General features: G+C 33.2%; 1 protein-coding gene across 4 annotated transcripts in view; it reads right to left on the bottom strand.

The window, feature by feature from the left end:
- The window catches only part of LOC143236931 (mucosa-associated lymphoid tissue lymphoma translocation protein 1-like), a 64,563-nt gene extending 40,451 nt beyond the window's left edge, over positions 1-24,112 (bottom strand). The window contains exons 1-5 of one of the 4 annotated variants that reach the window (XM_076475628.1): positions 23,578-24,112; positions 11,522-11,695; positions 9,354-9,507; positions 5,108-5,285; positions 2,380-2,510 (exon numbers count right to left, since the gene is read on the bottom strand). In XM_076475628.1, the coding sequence (XP_076331743.1) occupies positions 2,380-2,510; positions 5,108-5,285; positions 9,354-9,459 (415 nt within the window). In that variant the 5' untranslated portion in view covers positions 9,460-9,507; positions 11,522-11,695; positions 23,578-24,112. Of the gene's footprint in view, positions 1-2,379; positions 2,511-5,107; positions 5,286-9,353; positions 9,508-11,521; positions 11,696-23,267 lie in introns of all 4 variants that reach the window. The other 3 variants (XM_076475631.1, XM_076475629.1, XM_076475630.1) reach the window with 3 other exon arrangements.
- Between the last annotated feature and the right edge of the window lie 207 nt (positions 24,113-24,319).

The raw sequence follows: 24,319 nt of genomic DNA, 5'->3' as shown, positions 1-24,319 counted from the left end.
AGCATGACAGCACCCCTGTGCACAAAGTGAGGTCCATAAAGATATGGTTTGTCAAGGTTGGTGTGGAAGAAACTGAGTGGCCTGCACAGAGCCTTGACCTCAACTCCATCAAACACCTTAGAGATGAATTGGAATGCCAACTGCAAGCCAGGCCTTATTGCATAACCTCACTAATGCTCTTGTGGCTGAAGAAGAGAGTCCCCACAGCCATGTTCCAAAATCTATGAAAAGCTTTCCCAGAAGAGTGGAGGCTGATACAGTAACAAAGGGGGAAACAAACTCCATATTAATGCCAATGGTTTTGGAATAAGATATTCAGCAAGCACATATGGGTGCGATGGTTGGGTGTCCACATACTTTTGGCCATGTAGTGTATATGGAGGGTGGGTCAATGTGGATGAATAAGAAGGTTTCCAACACACTGATTATGACTAACTGCAAACCTGGTGAAAAAGATAAGAACTGGAGTCAGAGGAAGGAGAAAAGAATATTGGAAGAGGAACCAAAAGAAAGCCTGTAGGGAATAAAAAAAAAAAACGACTGACAGCACAAAATGAGACCAACTGCAGGCAAAGAACTGGAAGTGGCAGGTTAGTCACTGACAAAAAGAGTGATAATCCATACATTACGTAGTAGAAGGATGAGAAACAGAGAAAGGTCTGGAACCTGGAATGGGAAATCAGGGGTAGAGTAATACAGGGCAAGAATAAGAGTTAAAAGGTAAGGTTGAGAAAGAAGAAAAATTTGGGAAGATAAAGAGGGCTGTAATCATACAACTTCAGTCCAGATCTCCAATGAGAAATTTACACCACCAAAGGCATCCAGGCAATGAAAAAAAAAGACCAATGAAGATCATGTATACATGGAGGAAGATAATGTACAGCAATGAGGAACACAACTCGACCCAACAGGAAGGGAACAAAGTGAGGAGGGATAGAGCAAAAGAAGTAAAGCAGGCTAAGCATGCAAACAGAAGGGAACAAATCATTTACAGAAAAACCCCTCTGAAGCACAAAGAAGGACAGAGGGAGAAGAGAGAATACAGAAGGGTGGTAGAAAAAAGACAAAAACTTGAAAATGGGAAACAGATCAAACAAATAACTTGATCACTAATTAGGCCTAGTAGATAAAGACAAAAAAATCAAAAAAAGAAAGAGAGAGTATCTACAAGGCAGGATAAAAAGAAATAGTCAGAAATATGAGGGAAATAAGAAAATTATATATTTAAAAACGGCTGGTATGACTAGTACTTTCTCTACCCATACCAGCCATTTTTAAACATATAATTTTCTCTACAAGTGGGTTTTCTCGTCATCACGGATGAGGGAAATAAGGCATTTCAATGTTAGAAAAAGAAAACAGCATACACCCTAATAAGAAGCAAGAAAGAAAATTAAGATAAACCTCATGATCTGGGTTTAGAGTGAAGAATGAGCAAAATCAAAGGACACAGGCAAAATATAAAGAAACAAACAAACTTGAGAATGAAGTCCAGAAAGATATTGGAAGGTCATTCTTCAAATGGTAAAGTACTACCACTACCAAATCAGGTCAAATCCAACAGGTCATTCTTATATGAAGAGAAAGTATGCAAGATGACAGGAGAAGAAAAATCAGTACACATATGGTAATCCATAATACGTCCAGTAAAGGCTAAGGTGTCCCCAACAGTTTATGAGCCTCCAAAAGCTATAGAAGAAATAATATTTGCATGTGTATAGCATTATCATTCAGAAACACTAATTACAAGTTGCTATTATTTGAGAAATAACAATAAAAAATTAATTAAAAAAACAAAAACAATTTTGTTAACTGATGTAAATTTCATCAAACTGAACTTAAATTGAGAAAACTAACCAGTCTGTTCAACATAGTGCCAATGAAATGAATGAAACTATCTCAAGTTCAAGTGCATAAGGGGGTTACTGGGCATCAAGGTTGTGTCACCTTCCTACTGATGGAAAGCTATTATTACATGATGACATCAACACACCAGTGCAGTTCACATTAAACACACTGATTTAAATGGGAGTTAGTAGTAACATGATAATCTCACAGGCAGGTACATGAGAAACTTACAATGTTTATGACATGATAAATACAATAATTTTATCAAATACAATTGTTTTATGACTAATTTGATGTTCTGATAAATGCAATACTGCAGTAATGCTACAACTTTTTTATGTACTCTTAATACAAATATTTTGTGCTAAAAAAAGATAAGCATGTATTAAATATTTATGCACTTAAGATCATTAAATTGCAATATGAAATAAATTATCACAAAAATTGTGTATGTGAAACAATATCCAACTACTTCACTCAATATTAATAACTATTACAAAATTTTTAAAAATACTTTATGGACAATCTTACCAAATAAGTATAATGACTGATGTTTTGGTTTAACTTTGACTTCTACAGGTGTTGAAATCACCTTATTATAGTTTTCAGTTTGTCTATTGTAATTGAAGACTTGACAGAAGTAACTTCCTTTGTGCTCTCTTCTACAAAACAAACACAAAGTTTAATATTACTCACTGAAAATTCGTGTACCAGATTCTGAAAGGAACAAATTTTCAAAGATCATAAATAAAGAAGAAAAACCAAAGACTTATAGTAACAACTAATGATTCTCTGTAAAAGTAGGCTTCTTGGATCCTACAAAAGATGTTAAAACCTTTCATACACATACATATCCTATGCATTCAGTAACCATTTAAAACTAAGAGACTAAACACTAACCCTAACACATCACAACTTTCATGCTAAATGCTTATGTCATTCTACTTCTGATGAGAAAATAAACAGTGCTATTGTTTTATTATCTACATGGATGATCTACATGAATGAAAAAGGTGAAGGCTAGTGGCTGCTGGTTACATAACTTACCACAGTGAGGCTATGGTCTGTTTCAAATATACTGTATTTTTAACTTACTGTATTGCTACTGACTATGAGTTACAAACTTAACCAGTTATTTAGGACAAGATTGCTAAAAAAAACAAAAGTTGATTGCTAACAACTCACACATTTAACCGCATATGTCAGAAATTACCAGTGGTATAACTGAGACCTCACCATTCAAGACAAAGACCTCAGGGGTCAATACAGAGATCTTGTACTAAATTACACAAGAAAAAGTAAAGCAAGAAGAATAAAAATCACATGCATCAAACAAACTTTATTTACTTCTTAAATGCAAGTCTTTTACATGTTAACCTCACAATCCTTGTTTTAAAATCTCCTCCTATGCAAAAAAAAAAAAAAATGAATAAACAAAAAGTTAGCAAATAAAACTAAAACCAGTACTGATATCAATAAATTCTTTATTATCTTTGGAGTCAAACAAGATCAAAGCAAAATCTACAAGATAGGTTAAGCACTAACATGTGAGTCAAATATGTACACCAGGTGTAGTTCATACAAACTTGTAGTAAGCCTACACATAATATAGTGTATGGAAAATTATATATTTAAAAACAGCTGGTACAGGTAGAGAAAGCACTAACAGAGGAGTGAACAATGTTTCAACCTTCTTTGGTCATCATTAGGTTCACAAAGAAAGAAAGTGTTACTGACTGGTAGCTGACCACAAGCTTGAAGGTGGTTGTGTGATTGACTGTAGGAATATAGAGGGTGTCCTTAGATGTTGGATATATTACTTATATAGGTATAAAGGTGTTCCTTTGTATTGGTTTATTTTGGGCTTGAGTTGTTGTATAAGCATGGCTCCTCTATCAGTGCTTTCTCCACCCATACCAGCCATTCTTAAATATATAATTTTCTCTACAAGTGGATTTTCTCGTCATCACAGATTACAGTGTATGGTGGTATTTAATTTCAAAGTGATTGGTGTACATGTAATATGGTAGTTGGTGATGTAAACAAAAATAAGGGAAGTCTTATAAACATTACTGCAAAGGTAAATACCAACTACCAAGGGGTTTTACCAGTAACCTATCTTTGATTCTACACCGTGCCTTGTATGAACTACTATGCAATCGACACTTATCAGTTAATAATCATGAACTAGTAACAGTCTATCAATAAGTAATACTGTTAAGTTGTCAATCAACTGCACACAAACAGGACTTCTACTTAATTACAACTAGCTTTAGCTATGAGGGAAACACTGAAAATGTAAACTAAAAGTATGATTGTCATCACATAATGCTCAAACACTGCCTAGTATAGTAAACTAATTTTTAAACTTTAAACATTCTAAACTTCCATTGTAAGTAACATCTTCTTGTTAAAAGCTTTTCTTTATGATGTTTTTATAACATTAATTATTTTTCAAGTATTCACATTGATAATAGAATTAGAAAATATTTCTGAAATATCTATAATTAAAGATTTCTTCATGTTATTGTGATTCTAATATTTCTTATATTTCTATTTTCTCCTTATGAACCATGAACCATTTTAACATCCAAAAAGAAATCACCTTGTACCATCACAAGTTTTCTTGTTAAACAGTAAATGTTACACTCTTATTGTTTTCCTGGGATCAATGTAAAATTCAATTTTTTCACTGATTTACATGTTATCTGTTATATATTTTTGATAAAAAAATTTGTTTGAGTTTTAGTAGTCTTGCAGGAATTTGACAAGAGTAACCTACAAAGCAGTATTAATCATATTTTTAGCTTGTCACAGATTTCTCACTACGTTATGTGTATGATACTTCATCCTAAACTGTTGTACTTGAAAATGTCTATCACATTAAACACAGGGAAGTGTGAAAAATGTTGGTAAAAAATATATGTATATAAGAATAATCTATTAGTTGAATGTTACTAATTAATTAATAAATTCCATTAACAGCCCAACTCTATTAATAGCATATTATAATATAAAGTAATTAGAATTAAATGGAAAGTGTGTCATTAATTTGAAAAGTACATTTCTTTTTTTCCAGCATGATTGGGATACTTATTACAATGAAATCTCAAAAGATAGGAAATATAAAATTTGAATTTGAAATATATAAAATTGACACTGTTCTTCATTTACAAATACAGTAAATATGTATTTCTTCTGGTGCTAAATATTTTCAGATAATATATTCAATGGAAATTTATCCACATAATAAACTTACTTGACAGGGAAAATGTGCAGCACAGAGTCCTTTTGTGTCTCTAACTCCTTTCCCTTATGAAACCAAGTATATTGAGGGAAAGGAAACCCTCCTGCCTCACAAACTAAAGTCAAGCCATCCTTTTGATCTTCTTCTACTTCAATATATGATGTAGGTTGAGTGATAATCTCTAATGGTTCTATCAAACAGTATTAATAATTTGACATCAATACAAGTTTCTGAGATCTTCAAACACCCATTTTGTTCTACTCTTTTTTTTTAAACTGTTTTTATACATTTCTTTTTGGTTTAAACACAGTACAAACTGTTATCAATAAACTAATAGTCACCAAACTATTTTTAAAAATTCAGTATTTTTTCCTTTTACATATGTCATAAATTTAGTAGTTTCATATTTTTATAATAACATGTTTCATACTAAAATATTTACTACCCAAATTTACAGTTTTATATAACAGTAGTTTTAAATAATTCTTTCACTCTGTTAGGTAGTAAAAAATCACTAATCAAGTATAGAATTCAACAAAGACTAAAGTTATTCAGTACTGTACTCTGTACAAAAATGCTTAAAATATTTGTACACTGATTAAATATTTTAGCGTAATTTGACATTTATCACTGAAACAGCTTCAAATATGAAATGTGTAGTAAAATTATAAACTTTGCTGTATTAAGTTTCAAAATAATTCAGTTTTGTACTAACACAGGCACATGGGTGAGCTTGCAGATACAGCATTATGTGTATAATTTATTTAGTCCATGCATCTACTATTGTATGTGATATATCCTATTTTTTGTTTCTAACATATTGAAACAGGGTAGTGCTTTCAACACTGTAAGCTACAGTAAGTTACTGATTTTATGTAAAAACATGTTCCAATGAATATTTAAATGGTAAGTTACCTATGACCATTACAAGATGCCTGAGAAATTGTGACCATTACAAGTTGCCTGAGAAATCTTAATAATGTAGGAATGGAGGAAAAAAACTTATAAAATCAATCTTGAAAACAGCTATGTTTTACATTATGATAGCTATGTTTTACATTATGACAGCTATGTTTTACATTATGAAATAATACAATTTATTCAACAGATATTAATGAGCTATGGCACTGGTTACTTTTATCATTTAATATGTTTTATAGCATTTAAGTCATTACTTCAACACTCAATGCAACATTTACTTCACTCTTCTAATGTACACAATGTGCTTAATGGTTTTACTTGACTGACAACTTTAAAGAAGCACTTTCTATGATTTGTAGCTACACTTCATGTTCCATAAATATGATAGGTTCTTTGCTGTAAAGAATGGCCTGTACAGTGCCTGAGTTAGAAATATTTGTGCATCTATGCATCAGCTTCTAAGTTTAGGAGTTATTACAGAAATATGTAATGTATCTTTAATATTTCAATTGTTGTTTGCTTGTTTCAGGTATTAGTGCAATGCCATGAATAGGTTACCTGTACTAGATGTCTTTAATTTGAAGAAATAGACCAAGGTAAAAGTAGTTTGTCAACATCATCCATTGCCAACTATTAGGCTAGTTTTACCATACTGCACAGTGTGATTTGATCTCCACACTTATAATACACCCACAGCCCCCACAGTGCAAATAACCATTGTTTTTGGTAGAAATTGGACAGAAACCATTGAGTATCAATATGCTAATAAGTGGACTAAGCTTGGACCATTATATTAGATTTGAATGATAATTTCTCAAATATCAACTACATCTTCAAATCCAGTAACTTCTGTTAAGTACAGCCACAAACTCAAATTTTGGAGGTTTCCTAACCTACGTACTTCAGTTGGCAAGCTAAAACGTAACTGATACATTGCACAATATTTTCAAATATACTGACAAAATCCTATTTTTAGTTGCTTATCATTATAAAATGTTTGAATATATTTAGTGTGAAATCAAAATAAATGTTTGGATCATTAAAATATTTTCTTACAGAAGAAAGTTACATATATTGAAAATAAGTGATAAAAATATCAGTCTTGGACAGCTGATAGAATCATATTTTAAAACCTATATACATTTTGTATTATAACTTCTTAACGATTAAAATAATTGCTAATTAGTAACAGAATATTACTCTCTCTCTCTCTCTTTTTTTTGTTACTAGTACACAGTACTTTTTAAATGCACTGCAACTGAGTGGAAATTGATGTTTCATGGTCAAAATGTAACTAGTCGAACTGAGAAACATCCACCTGCGTGTAGTTGTAAATATTTTTCACAACCACTTAAAAGGATGGAAACTCTGTACCTGAATTACACCAAGTTCCTGAATCATATTATTATCTAAAAGTATAATATTTTCTGTTCCTCTGAAATCGCTTTTTAAGATAACTGAGAAAGATGAGGAAATTTCATAATTTTGTTGTAATAACTGTTTGTTTGAGACACTCTTAGTACTGAGTGAAACAAAAACAATGGTTTTTGGAAAAGGCTATTAAACTTATTGAGAATTATATATTCATTTTTGTGGCATAAAACAGATGATTCTGTTAGATCCAGAGAGTGTCAAAAAAGGATCTGATATATTTGATTCAAAACACACAATGATAGCTTCAATACACCTTCTTGCTGGAACTTCATCAATGATAAGGGCAATTTTGTGAAATATACATAAGAAAACTATAACCTAATGTATTCTAAAGACAGCTGGTATGGTATTAAAACTAATTGAAATAAAGTACAGAACAATGTTTCAATATTTTTAGGTCATCTTCAGGTTAACCAGATTTACTGTTCAGTTAGTGATATCTGAAGAAGGGCACTGCCCTAAATGTTGTATTGATAGTAGTACACATATTAAAATATAGATATATCTCTGTAGTTAACTTCTTGGTAGTTTGATCTTCAACATTTTTCTTTTTAAACAACAACTACACATACTTTCCTTCACAGTTTTATACCAAAATAAAACAAAACAGTCATGTCACAGAAAAATTCCTTCAGAGTTGTTGGTTCTCTTCTCAATAGAATCACTTTAACTTCAACTGGTCCACAGTCTTAGTTTGAAAGAGGTTATCACTGAAAGCTGGTCATTACTGATTACATCAAAGTGGGTTAAAGACTACCCACTGACTCACTCAACAGCACAGTTGAGTGAACAATGGACTTCATGTTTTGTTGTAAAAGGAGACCTACACCATAAAGAAGCTAACTTCAACAGTCAGTTGTTGAGTGCTGGGTTTGATGTAAATGTGCACTTCAACATATCTTTAATCTGAGAAGCTAGATGAAATGGCAGTATATATTGTTATTTGTAGACTTACTAAGCTTCTTAAGTTTAATTAAGAGATTGGGATGAGCACCTATCATATATCCTAATGGATTAAAGTGCAACTTTGCAACAGCTGATGGGTTACCCTCCACACTTCCCAATGTTCAAATGAGATGTGCAGCTCTCAGTAGATCTAATGTATGACCTTCTATCCAGTGCAGAATGGCTGAATTCTTTGATAGTAGATGTGTCAAAAATATTCCAGTAGTAAATGATTATGTGGTAAATGAAAGTTCAAGCCTGGTGAATGGATAATGTTATAGTACACACCTGCCTATCTTCACAAATAATATGCATGACTTCCTAGTTATATTTTCTTGATCTTCAATGTCAGCCCATTTATCTAACAAAAATCTTGATAAAGAATCACCATCATTCTACATTTACTAGCTAGAAAGCAGACAAAATGATTCACAATTTTTCAAAATTTCCAAATAAACTTGTTTGTTTCTTTTTGTATTTACCTTTAGAGTTTTGTTTTCACATAATAATGCACATGAATTTATTAACAACACAAAACTTACAGGCTGAAGTACCAAACTAAAAGATAAGTTTTCATTAAGCCAGATGTTTCCCAGCTCTTTAAAGAGCTAGCCATCAGGTGTAATTACAACAATAACCAAGAAAATATATACAGTTATCATTTCTCTGTTTTGTCAAATGTGTTTTCAAGCAGAAATCATTCTGTCCAACTGTTTTTTGGGTTTTTTGCATCATGAATTTTGCATCTGATGAAAAGATAATTTGGAAGTAACTAAATAATGCAAGTAAATAAATTTACCCTTGCTACAAAGCAAAAAAAAAAAAAAAAATGTGTATGAAGTAAGGGAATGTATTTCAAAAGTATAACTATATTATACATAACACATACAAAAGTAGTGATAATAACTACTCATGAGAACACGTGTATTTAACTAACAGTTGAATAATGCAATCTCACCATCTGCTATCAGTGACAAAAGAGGTGCTTCGAGCTGGAGATACTTTAACCATCCTACTAATTGCCCAAGAGTGAGACCATAGCTACCTAGTTCATACAATAACATCCAAGTTGGTTTTGTCTGTATTTTTGAGAAATCTCTTCAACTGAAATCCTGTACATATAAAGAAAAAAAACAACACTCACATTAGTATGATATTAAATACATAAATGCACAGAATACCTTAAATATATTATCTATTAAATATAACATTGTTCTAATGATCTCCAACAATGTGTACGGCCAAGTGAAGTTATTTTTTATATTTTTTATTAAATGCAAAATTAGACCCCAAAGACTAAGACGTAACTATTTACATAACTAGGAAAGCTATAACAAATGATTTTGAAGATCTGAAATAAACAGAAGTCTGGAAATGTAAATATACTCCACAACTTTTATTTTTTGTTTAAAAAATTTTTAATTTATATATACTTTTGTTATTTCATCATTTTCTATTAACACATAGTTGTCGTGACTCCAACTTAGCCTTTAAACTGATAAGTATTACAAGGTTTTTAATCTTATACTGTATGTGGAACTGGAATTCATAAACATGTTAAAATCTACCTCAAAAGTTGTCCTGTAAAAGTTATGGTATAGAAGTCAAAAGCTAATAAGATATATAAGCTCATGATAAAGACAAAGCTTTCATATCTATATAATTAGTGATTAATTAAGAAAAGTAATTTTATCTCTTAATAGTCCTGATTAACACAAATTAACAGATTTATTGCATCCCACATAACTGAAAGAATATAGCTTTGAACCATTAATACTGTTATACAAATATTCCAAAATGTTTTATATACTCCATTATTTTTATATTTAATGAAAGAAAAAATATAGCATTTTTTATAATCAAATATTTCCATGTCACTGAAAATATGACTAGTCAAGGTGGTAAATTCAAGCAATGTCAAATAAGTTAAAATTTGAAACATTAAACTTCTCAGTTTTAAATAATACAGTTTTCGAAGGTTCTTTTCAAAACTAAAACTATTAGTAAAACAAAAGAACTGATGTTACCATCTCATATCAGAACAGTTGGAATCTCTATCCACAATACAAGATGGGAGTATTGTACAGACACAATATTATAATGTAAGACTTTACCCATCTTACTTAATATATTTCTATAACTTGCAAACTAATGGATAACTATCTCTCAATATTATTTCCAGTTGCTTACTGCTTTAATATATTTTAATATTTTTTGGATTTTTCTATATTTACACAACCATACTTTTTTTTATAACAATTAATGTTTTTGAAGAAGTGTTCAAGTTTTCAGAGAAGTACAACATTCAGTGTTACTTTCATTTTAATTTTTCAACCACTAGTTTATTACAGTCAATAAAAATCTAAAAACAACTAGCTAAGAGCTACAGTTTTAAGCAATATTAGCTCTCATCAGCCAAGGAAATCTCAAATGATAAAGTTAAATATCTCTCTCAGAGATCCTAATGATTCAGATTGTCAACTGTATTCATAACAGCAACAAGACATGCCAATTTAGACCAGGTCGATCATTAACTTAAAAACGTAGGACTGTTTATATTTATTTTAAATGCAACTAAAATCTTCCACTTCATAATTTCATGACCAGATTATGAACCCAGAATATTCAGCTAATACTGATAATATGTAACAATAAGGCTTTGTCTCAATTAAGTACAACCAAGCTCAAATCTCATTTTGATTATTACATTACCAATACTTTCTTCAGTAAATAATTCCAAGTTCAATTGTTTTCATCTATTCTTAAGTATTACTACAAATTTAATAACATATGCAACATCACGTAAAATTCAAAATGTGCAATTACAATAACCTTTCAAATTAAAGTACCTCTTGATAGTCACATAATGGATTAATTCAAGACTCCCACTGTTCCCATCTACTATTTAGCAAAACCATAAAGAAAGGAATCACTGTATTAGTACATTATACACATATATCAAATAATTGCACCCTTGCTTTATATAGGGATCTCAAATTAAGGCCTTTGCAAAGAATACTATAAAATATTACCAATACAATGGACAATATTTAAATAACCACCTGTAACTAATACAATTTACTGAGGAGTTAAAGTTAGGAATAAATGCACCACTACAAAAATTACCTTTCAGCAACACATGGAATATTTTCTACTATTTTTTTCCATGAGGAGTCTTTATCCAGGACTGTGCAGAGTTCCCGATATATTCCACTACTAATATCCAAGATACACGAACCATAATCCATTCTTGTCTGCACAAAATATTTTCACATTGGAAATATGTAGGTTATAAATGTCCTAAAAATAAACATTAAAATATTAATAATTCTTTTGGTGTATTTTTCAATTTATCTTTTCCACTATAAAACTTATTATCCTTACAAACAATGGGCTATTACTTATTCAGAGATTTCTACAACTATGAGTTGCCTAATTTCAATTGGCATCAGTAAATGTAAACCTAATGCTACTCCATCAATCAGGCAAATTCTTTAACCAATCAAATGTAAAGATTTGTATCTTTCATTTTTTTTTAAATATTCCAAAACTGTAAAAAAGATTATATTATGTTTCTTGCCATCCAAAATAAACTGACAAATCAGATATTCACTATTTGAAGACAGTACCAGTTTTCTAAAAAAAAAAAAGAGGAATCACATTAAAACAATGGTCTAATTTATAAATTAAAAACTTAAATAGCATTGAAAAGATTAATGACCTTTAAAAAAAACTAAAAACATTTGTAAGGTGGACAGTGTCACCATCACCAATGACAATGTCTAATGTTAGGGATAAACCTTGGGACAAAATGTTTAAAATGGTGCCATCATTGAGAGTCATAATGACAGCAAGACAGAAAAATGTAGCTTATTGTGATCTGAGACAACACAATGGTGCATCAGACCCAGATAAAATAAAATGATGAGTTAAAAAACTGTGACAAATGCATAGTCCAGTTAGGACAATTTCCTCTTTCTAATCCTTACAGAAGCAAGATGGCCAAAGTCCAATAGATGGTTATATTTGGAAAAAGCTTGCTTTCACATTACGAACTCCAAGTCAACTGGCATGGAGTCAAGCCTTGAATACAGGGCCATTGTCCATGTATGGAACAGATACAGCAGTGATAGTGCCAGAGCAGACAGATTTAGCTGTAGTGTTGGCAAGCCCATAACCATGAATACCAAAGTGGCCAGAAAAACTGGATAGAAGTTGATGTTAAAGAGAAATGGGCCAGTTGGTTTTAAATATTGGCAATAACAGGATGAGAACTAAAGCAATTCTAGAACCAGTAGAGAACTAATCTAATCAGTATAAACAGTGCAATTTAAGTACTGCTTAGCTTCTATGTGATCCAGGGCAAGAGAAATGGCATACAGTTCAGCAGTGAACATAGAAAATATAGAGAGGATTCTGGGTGCAACCACCAAACCACAACAAAACATACATTTCAGTCATCTGATTTTGAACTATCCATATAAATAAAAATGGAATGATGATTTAAAAGATGTTCAGAAAATAACAGATGGTACTTCCAATCAGGAGTATCAAGCTTTTCTCAGATGACTTAAAGAAAGGTGATATTTGGGGATTGTAATAAGCCATGGTGGGATGGGCTGACCAGTGGATACAGCAATGTTATCCAAGGGCAGACCCAATTCATCCAACTGCACCTGGATATGAAGGCCAAAAGGAACAATGGCAGATCATCTGCTCTGATAAAGCATGGCCCACTGAGAAAGGAAAACACAACCCCAGGTGGGATGCTGAGGTAAGTACCAAAGGTTTGAAGCATAAAGTAAAGACAGTTGCAAATGGTGGAGGTGCAGAGGAGGTTCTTGTGACTCTGTGCTAGGGAAGTGCAGAAACACCAGGTGCAGAGCCAAAGTTCCTGATGAATTGGATCCAGCATTTTTAAGGTCAAATTCCTAGCAGAGCCACAGACCAGTGATCCATAGTCTAGTTTTGATCGAATAAGAGCACAATATATCTTTAGCATGGAACAACGATCTGCTCTCTAAGTGGTGGAAGAGAGGACACAGAGGATGTTCAGTGCTCTTGTAGATTTGACTCATAGCTGCTTGATGTGTGGTAGAAAGGTCAGCTTGCAGTCAGAGATAAACCCAAGAACTTTATCTCAGGGACCACATGTAGCACAACTTCACCAATACAAAGTTCAGGACCAGGGTGAATACCCCATTGGCAGCAAAAGTGCATGCAAATGGGTTTAGAGAGAAAGAGAAGTTAAAACCATTTGCTGCAATCCACTTCAATAAATGATTGATGGCAGTCTGTAGCTGCTGCTCAATATACCTCATGTTCAACAACTGACATGAGATGTGAAAGTCATCTACATAGAGCCCATTTTAAAATGGTAAGAGGGAATTGCTCAGTGATGGCATTAATCTTTATACTGAAAAGTGTGACACTCAAAACACAGCCCTGAGGGACTCCACGTTCCTGTAGAAAAGAACAGAAAAGTGTTGAACCCACATGAACTTGGAATTGCCTGTCCGCTAAAATATTAATAAACATGGGTAAATGGCCACATAACCCATACATATGGAGGTCTCGCAAAATGCCATATATCCATGTAGTATCATAAGCCTGCTCAAGGTTAAAGAATATTGATACAAGATGTTCTTGCTTTAGAAAGGCTTCTCTGATTGACGTTTCAAGTCTAATCAGGAGGTCCATGGTGGAGAGCTGTTGTCAAAAACAACACTGGGTGGGAGAGAGGAGGTCGTTTGATTCAAGGAACCAAACAAGATGAGCGTTAACCATCCTCTCTAAGCTCTTACAGAGACAGCTTGTCAAAGCAATTGGATGGTAGTTTGAAGGAATCTGAGGATTCTTCCCAGGGTTAGAGAAAGGTAGGACAAGAGCCTGCCACCAGGCATTAAGAAAATCAGTCTTTTGCCAGATTTGGTTAAAAACAATCAGAAGAATAGCAAATAAAACAGGAGATAGATGGTGCAGCATTTCATAGTGTACATCATCAGGTCCAACCCATGTACTGCCAGATTGATGAAGGGCCAGTTTGAGTTTCACCAGCATAAAAGGGACTATTATAGTCATATAGACAATCAGCTCAAAAGAGGTGATCACTCTGCCCGAGTCTTGATGGCTGAAAAGTTGGAGGAAGCCATCAGAGAGCAAGATCGAGATGGGGACAGAATTATATTACCCACTAACCTTTTGAATCTCGTTCCACATCACTTTGGAACTGGTGATACAAGATATGCCAGTTGTGAACTTAATCCAAGATTCCTTCTGGCTTTTACGTCTTACCCACTGAGCATGTGCATGGGCCTGCTGGAAAGCAATGTGGTTCGAGAGTTTGGGATATCTGATGGAAAGTATCCCAGGCCTATTTTTGAGCCTTCTATGCTATGTGGCAGGCAGAATTCCACCACAGACAAGGATATTGTGGAAAACGCGTCGAGGTTTTAGGAATACAGTATAATATAGTCAGTCACAAGAGCCACTCAGTCATCTGTCTATTGATGGCTTACAGACAATAGCAGGATCAAGATCTGCAACTGCAATGAACAAGAGTCAGTTGGCTTCATGCAGCTTCCAGCAGGGCATGCTGGTTGGGTGGCATGAACTACAGCCAGTCTCTCTCAAAATTATAAGAAAATAATCACTGCCTTGTGTTTTATTGTCAACCCTCCATGAAAAGTGGGAGAGGAGTGAAGGGGAGCAAATTAAGAGATCAGTAGCAGTAAAGGTCTGACTAAGTACACGAAAATAAATATGAAAAGCAGTATTGAAGAGAGAAAGGTTATAATCTAAGAGTACACGCTCTTTAGAGTGAAACCTCCCATTAACATCAGTACCTCCCCAGAGAGGATTATTTCCATTAAAGTCCCACAGGATTACAAAGGGGGGTGCCAACTGTTCAAGAAGAGAATCAAGGTCTGATTATTCATAGGTCTCTTCAGGAGACAGGTAGAGAGAATAAACAGTGATGGTATGATCAAAGGAAACACGGATGGCTAAGACCTCTAAGGGTGTGTCAAATGACAAAGACAGGGTGGGCACATGCTGATCAACCAACAGTGCCACCCTTTCATGCACTCGTCCATCACACAACCTCAACCTGTCATTTCTGTACAAATGAAACTGCCGAAAGGTGTCTGTATTGGCAAGTTTCAGAAATGTTTCCTGTAAGGAAAGAGATATACGAGATGTTAGGAAGCAATCAGTGTGTTGATGCCATCCAGAATAGAATTTAAACCATGAGAGTTCCATTCCATCAAGGTGGCCATTTGTATTTATGTGTAAGTGAATTGGGTGGAGAGTCCTTCTGTTTTTGACGATGTCTTTTTCCTTTATTTGAGGGAGGTCTACCAACCTCCACGGATCCTGCCCTGGGTTGAATGGACAGGCTTTGTCATTGGAAGAGGATTCCAACAACTGAGGATGTGAACAAATGATCGTTTTGCATCTTGGGGCAGGAGAAAAAGATGCCTGTACTTGGAATCAAAGGAAGTGGATCTTGGGGTTTGGTGGAATGAATTTTGAGGGACAGAGATGGATGTTGATGTTGATTCATCAACTATTTTAATCACGGAGGTCAAAAGACTTTTCATATGGTTTGAGAATGATTTTTTTGGAAGCACAGAGAGATCCATCTACACTCCCAGTGTAGTAGTGGAATGAAGTGCAGCAGCATACGTCCGAGATGAAGTGGTGAACAACAACTTTCAAGAATCAGAGTAAGTAAGATTTTGAATCATCTTCAAATGCTGCATCTCTTTTTCTTCCAACCATTTAGAGCAAGAACAAAAGTAGGACAGGTGAGAGCCATTGCAAGTAATGCAATGACAGTCCGTTTTACACTTATAAGCATCATGGTCCTTGCCACCACAAGGAGCACACTTCGAGGAACCACAACATGATGTCTTCGAGTGACAGAACCGCTGACACTGGAAACATTTGAGAGGGCGTAGAATGTATGGCTGTACCCTGCTATTAAGATAACCTGCCTTGATGGTGGCAGGTGGATGTGGTGATGTAAATGTCAGAATAAAGGCATTGGTAAGCATCATAATTCCATCTTTATGAGTGTAGATACGCCTCATTGCAGAAACTTCAAGGGTGGAGAAACCAGCAAGAATATCCGACTCTGGGATGTTCTTCAAATCCCTCTCAACAATAACTCCTCATGATGAATTCAAAGCAGCACGAGGTGTAACCTCAATATATACATCCCCAATTGCCTTTGAATGCAAGATGAGTTCACTGTGTTGAGATGTGGATGTTTCTATCAATACGTCACTAGAGCAAAGCTTTCTGACTGACCTTGGAGAACCAGCAAATCCCTCTAGTCCCTTCTGAATAAACAAGGGAAACATTTGCCCTAAAGATTTATCTGAAAGAGAATGTAATATAAGAAAATGAGGTACGGGTGTTACAGATGTTGAAGATTGCTGCTCAGAATCTTCACAACATGGTTGTTTACTATGGACTGTTTTTCACTATTTTATTTAAGTTTTTATTTAGAGGATCCACAATAAAATAATAATGTTTAGGCACCCACTGACCTCATCTGCCATGATGCCCTATGAGGGGATGCACTACAATGCCAAACAAGGACACTGCAGCAATGCCAGGGTTTCGTGAGCAATATACCCAAACACCAGCATCAGATACAATGTCCGACTGACCGTAGAGAAGCCACTCCAAGGATGCCCGTCTACAGGAATTCAAGGCCAAAGTGGTGTGTTAAGGTTAGAACCCTCTCCTTCCCTTCACGGGTCACCACGCACAGCAAACACATGGCTGGATGTGCAGATCCCAGAGGAGGTGAACTAAAAGAACAGAACCTTCCCTGGGAGGTCCCCTCACCAAGTACAAAAATGCACACTGAGGGGTGTAACCTTGAGATATCAGCTATTCTACAACTAGAAAGCACTACTGTCTACTTTCATACGCAATATACAACCTTACAGTTATTTTCCACATGGACACACCAGGTGTTGTCTCAAAGTAACAATACAAAACAATAAATAGCTAGAGCAAAAGTAAATTAACTTTCTTGACCACATGTTACATAAAATCGTATAAATGCTTGAGTAATTGAAGAAATTCTATATTAAAATGTGAATGTATAAAAAAAAGTTATTTCTTCATACCATTCTGTTACTTTGTTACTTAAAAAAGAATGTTCTTAATTACTTTGCATAATGTTCATACTATAACAACGTGAGAAACAACATGATGTTTAGCTATCTGGTAGCAATTTCTTCATTCGTATACTTTCATTCACTTCAGTAAACTACTTTAGCTTCTAATAGTCATTCAGGAGTGGCAAAAGCTTATGATTCAAAGTTATCAGCCACCACCAACCTTTTTTTTTTCTTTTTTTGCTTGTACATATCATGGTTTGAGGAATACTGTTCCAATCAATTAATCAAATGCAACTTAACCAATTTGTTATTCACAATATTTTTTCTCAAAAGAACAAAATTAAAAAGTAAGAAATAACAGTATATGCAACTTACTTTTGTAGTGCTACATGTAATTAAGCTTTTTATTCATCATGTAAAACACAAGAGCATTCGTATAACACCAGAAAAATAGTGCTTACTAAACTTGTAAAAAATTTCTGAACAGGTATAGACCAGGATCCATCAAATTCTGATTTCTTCAATACAGGCACTTCTCAATTTTAACAGTCAAACAACATTCATAAAAAATGCTTTACCAGAACTAAAGAACATTGTCAAAGTATGATTTTTACACATTCAATTAACCCTTTCACAATGAGTACAAAGGTCATGATACTCTCCACATACAAAATTTTAAAAGGTTAAGCAGCTTATGTCCAGCAGCAGTACAAAGATCATAGCAAAGAAAGACAATTGTTTGCTTTACTTCTTGACTTATTGTTCTATATTTCAAGAAAAATAAGTTTAATAATTTACTTCTAAATAGTGATAATGTGTATACATGTATGTAATGTATAATGATTAAAATGTGACTATATTACAAAATACTAGTCCACTAAAACACAGCTAAGACAAGAAGATTAAAGGTCAGTTTTATATTACTGGATAGGTAACATGAGTTCACATGCACTGCATCAATGCAAGTTATGTAATGTTAGCTAGGTATGACTAGAAGGTCAATATAATTAAAAATAATAAATTATTTGTTCATATATAGTATTATGAAACTTAAACTACTTACACTAAACATGTTTATTTTCATATTATAATATGTAGTCATTCTAGCACAAAAATAGCATAAATTATATTAATTTCTTTTTTGTTTTTTTATGATGGTTACAAGACTGGTCAAATGACAGACCCCAAAAAGTTAATACACAAAAAATAACACAAAACATAAAGTCTTACAGAAAACAAATGTTTCAAATATATATGTAAAAACAGCTTGTTTGGGTTGAGAAATATTTTTTACATAGAAGGTCGAAGCGTTGTTTGCTCCTCTACCTAAAAAAAATTTCTCAACCCAAATGAGCCATTTTTACATATATATTTTTCTCTACAAGTGGGTTTTCTCAACATCACTGAAATGTTTCAAATGTATTTATGACGTTTTAGAAATTACTCAAACAATATGTGAGATTTTTGGGATGAAGAATAGTTTTCTGAGTCATAACATCATATTACAAAAATGTTTCATTGCAAAATCTGATTTTTTCTAGACAAAATACTTGTAATATGTTGAAAATCTGACAAATTTTGTGAAGATACACATGCTGTATCAAAAGTTATAATGCAAATACTTAATGTGTGCAAACATGAAGACATGTTTATTATAGTGAGCCTATTGCAAAAGGATTAAACATACAAGTACAGTGCTTTTATACATACGTTAACAATATATATAGTTTGGTATATACTACAATAATATGCATTATTATTATTACTATTATAAATACGGATATCTTTCCAATATTTATAGTCCTATAATACAGTTGGTATTTTTAATTTAAAATGAGTATTGTTAATTGGATTAATGTAATTTCAAATCTGTAAGCTAAAATATAGCTATCATTTTATATTTATTATTTACACAACCTTGTGGTTAATCTCTACCTAATCATACAGATAAATCATTCAATGACTTAACTATAACAAAAATAATATTTACAGCAATAGATTTGGATTTGGTACTGGTGCTAAATATTGACCGTGAAGTATATAACCATTATTTCTGTAGCAAGGCATTTCTGGTTAAGAGAATAACCCCATATAAGATTCAGCACTACTGTCAATTAAGATTGAACATCTGCTAAAATACACCAGTTTTAGATGCCAAATGTTTCCATTAAGTAAATAAAAGTTAAGAGGCATTTTTGATAATATGCTTCTAAGACATCAAAGTTTCACAAGTTTGCATCTTATTCTGTTGCTCTGTAATTATGTGAAAAACAGCTTGCATATGAAATATAGCAGCTTTATCTATTATATGTGTCCACAATGTCTCTTAAAACTTATGATTTTTTGGTGTATTTAATAGAGAAAAAGTTCCAATATAAACTAACACATTCTATACAATTGCAAAGTACATTATTTAATTATTTAGTAATGACGTGGAGAACAGCTTGCTCCAAAAATTTTTGGTATAAAATACCTTCATAAAATATATACAAGCTACAATATTTCTAGGAGAAAGATGGTTTTCATAGGAATAACAGCCTCAAAACACACTGTACATGTTTACTTTGGCAAAGCTGCAGATTACATTAATTCATGACTTGGTACAGATGTAAAGAAAAGTTTATACCAAAATTATTATACTTTTTATTTATGAAATAATTAATGTATCCATAAAATATATGTATCACACCATTTAATTACTCAAAACAGATGATCTCACTTTAACACAGGATCTCTCACCTGAAGAAGTGTTTTTAACTTACAGGACAAGCAAGAAAGAAATTCTAATAACTGTGCCTTGCAGGTGTTGCATGCAATAGGAAAATCCAAAGTAACCAAACATATGACATAAGAAGTCACACACACACAGTTTCAGAGTACCTGCATCAACGTACCAGCAACAATCACAAGCTAACTGATTATCCTTTTATTATTCTAAAATCAAATTATAAGATTTTTCTTCTCTGGAAATTTATTCTTGCCATTGCTGCTGTCCTTTTCAGTACCAAACTTATTCTTAGTGCCATTACATCTTTGTGTTTGAAAGGATGGCCTTGCTTCAACATGGACTATCAAAAAGTCTTCTGTGATCACATACAAAGCAGCTGCACAGGTTGCAAGTCAAACTTCTTGAAATCTTGCACACACAGGTAATTAATGGAATAATGGTTATTGATAATGACAAGCCAAAAACTAGCATAGTTCCAGACATGGTCAATGGGGCTTGAAGCTATCTTCTGAGGATCTATAAGGCCCAGGTCTGACAAACAGATTCAATGACAAGTGAAGAAGGTTCATGTTGTAGACCGATTGGTTACACAGTAAGAAGTACCATCATTAACTATACAGTTTCTGCTAATGATATGGCCATTTGCAACTCAGCTACTTTTTTGTGTAGATTAAAATATAATATATGAAATTTATATATTTATAGACACATTTATAGACAAAACAGGCTGTTAATGTGTTTAAAGGCTTAACATTTCAGTTTGGAACATATAATTTATGTCTAACTTGCATGTAGACCATCAAAAATGATGGAGCAAGTATGACTGCATGGTATATCCTAACCTTGTATTTCATAGCTTAATGAAAAGAATAAATTTTGCAAAATGAAGCTTGACTAACAAAGGGGCAGAAAAATGAGTCAAGCACTCATCAGTAAGTTCCTTTGTAAGACAACCAAAATTAAATAAATTAAGATGAAATTAATTTGTTGTATATTCATAGAATACTTACTAATAAAAACATCAGTTAGAATATTTCTAATATTCAGAAAAGCCAGTGTGTTTTGGCAATACTAGATTCTAACAGACTTTTATGTCATGTTGCTTAGCAATAAAAGTATAATCTCATACTGTTATTAGACCACATATTGAAAGTGTAAAATAAAATCTACAGACAAAAAAACTGGAAAAATATTTGTTGATTTCTTAATTTTGGATCTCCATGAATTAAAGAGGTTTGTTTTTTTATTTAACATGTTGGTGATATAATAGAAAATAACTTAATTCATAAATGATTTTGGTTTAAAATTGAATCAACATTATTACTTTCATAATAAGTTTTATATACATTCATCTGCCTCAAGGCTAGGAGACCCCAACACTCACTACACATATATGATTTCACAGAATCCCTCCTTACATCACCCTTGCACCCCTCTCCCCATCACTAAAATCATAAAGAGGAGGTTATTCTAACTGGATAAATGTATCTTGCCATTTATGACTCTTCTTACCTCAAGAAATCACATGTTGTGACATGCTGGCTTTTATATAGGTTATAGTTGAAGAACTAGCATAGAAACTTAATTCAACCCATTCAACAGTTCACCATCATCTGCAACAACTTGGAAAGATATCAAAACTTGGAAAATGGGTCCCCCATGATTTGACAGAAACCAACCTTAGAGCATCACTGGACCACCTTTTTCAGACAAATTAGTGACTGGAGACGAAAAATGGATATTTTATAAAAATGTTAAGCACTACAGACAATGGCTCAGTACAGTTACACTGGTTAAAACACAGCCCAAAATGGACCTCCACCCTAAGAAAGTCTTGTTAAGCTTTTGGTGGGATATTGTTAGTGTGATCCACTTTGAGTTGCTACCACTCAATGTAACAATTACATCAAACTTGTATTGTCAATAGTTAGAGCACTTAAATGTTGCACTAAAAGAAAAAGAGTCCTGCTTTGATCAATCGTAAAGGTGTTGTGTTACACCAGGATAATGCACAGCCCCATACAGCAAGGATCACATCCGTAAAGACTGAAGAGCTAGACTCGGAAAACTTCCACATCCTCCTTATTCTCCAGACTTTGCCCCATCTGTTTATCATCTATTCCAAAGTGTGCAAAAATATCTTGATGGAAAAGAGCTAAGAACACATGATGATGTCAAAACTACCCTCTCTACATTCTTTTCCTCCAAACCCCATGAATTTTAGAGAAGTTGCATTTGGAAGCTTGTGTATCATTGGCAGGAAGTAATTAATAATAATGGAACATGCATTACTGATTACATAACATTAAAAGCATTTGAAATCCTTTCTCTTTTTCTGAACCTAAAATTGGACATTACTTAAGAGATGACCTGATATATACATACATAAATATGAATGGTATTTAATGACTGTGATGTAGACTATAGTTAGAATACGAGTTACAGTCTAAAAATATTTGCAGTGTTTAGTGAATTAGTAAATATTAAAATTTAAAAATGTATTATTTTAGGGCTGTCTCCTCATTGTAACAAAAAATTCCCATCCCGTATATATAAAATATCTACGTAATTATATAGTGATTTTTTATTCTGTTAAATTCTATAATGATTTTGTTCAGTGACATTCCTGGCATTTTCAGAATGTCAAAAGAATGACATTTAGCAACTTTTCAAGGTTTTACTGGTAATTTTCTGCTTTGTGGAGTGGGCAACACTGGATTTAATTAAGCTTTATTCACATTACTTCTGAAATATATAATTTGTACTTTCAGTTAATGTTAGAAGTATAGGTATTTATAACTTACGAACGAATTTTTTTAAGTAAAAGTGTGTACATTTCTTTGCTACTGCTTTACCCTTCTGAAAAATGTTTTGAAAAAGGCTTTCAATGTCACTGCTTTTAATACATACAGCCAGGATACTGAAACTTTGAAAGTGAAATGTTAAAGTATATCTAAAAGTAAAAAAGAAAACTGTGAAGGGGAAAGTATAGACTTAGTTATACCTTTTAATTCACTATCTTCTGGAACTGTGGAGGTTCAAATATGACGAATATGTTTTGTTTTTCTTATAACAAAGTCACATCAGGCTATCTGCTAAACCCACTGAGAGGAATCGAACCCCTGATGTTAGCGTTGTAAATCGATAGTAGACTTACCGATGCACTCCTGGGGTCTCAGATATGAAGATTAATAATAATAATATTCATTAGTAATGTTTTATCGTAACTCACTGATACTAAGCCTAAACTAGATAAGAGAAAATTACTTGGCAATAGACTAACTTACACCATGACAATACTTGTTGAAACTTACCCAAGTTCTGTAGGTGACTAACTAGCCTTTTTCACTTTAAACAACATAATAATATGAAAATGAAGGTTTTTAATCTCAAGTATTTTAATTTCATTTAATAATCGACGAATCACTTTTCAACTGATTTGTAACACTTTTCTTACATAAGTATCAGAATTGACGTTTCTTTCCGGAAATAAACTCACAGTACCAAACTTCGAATGTAAACTCAATTTCCTCTCAAAATATGCCCAACCTACTCCATACTTTATGGGCCTGGCATGACCAAGCGCGTAAGGCGTGCGACTCGTAATCCGAGGGTCGTGCGTTCGCGCCCGCGTCGCGCTAAACATGCTCGCCCTCCCAGCCGTGGGGGCGTATAATGTGACGGTCAATCCCACTATTCGTTGGTAAAAGAGTAGCCCAAGAGTTGGCGGTGAGTGGTGATGACTAGCTGCCTTCCTTCTAGTCTTACACTGCTAGATTAGGGACGGCTAGCACAGATAGCCCTCGAGTAGCTTTGTGCGAAATTCCAAAAACAAACAAACAAACCATACTTCATTTCCGGTCACAAGTACATTAAATTACACTTTAAATAATTTAGAAAAACCAAGTAATTCTAATGTCTGTAAAATACTAAATAACATAGCAAACTATGGCATAAAAATATTTATCTGGCAAAGTTTAAAAATTACACAAATACAACCTTAACTTCACAACTACACGTAAATTATAAGTAAAATGCCTTCCTGAAAGATAATTT

Source organism: Tachypleus tridentatus, chromosome 13, assembly GCF_004210375.1.
Source record: "Tachypleus tridentatus isolate NWPU-2018 chromosome 13, ASM421037v1, whole genome shotgun sequence".
NCBI lineage: Eukaryota > Metazoa > Arthropoda > Merostomata > Xiphosura > Limulidae > Tachypleus > Tachypleus tridentatus.
This window is presented reverse-complemented; position numbering and strand designations above follow the sequence as displayed.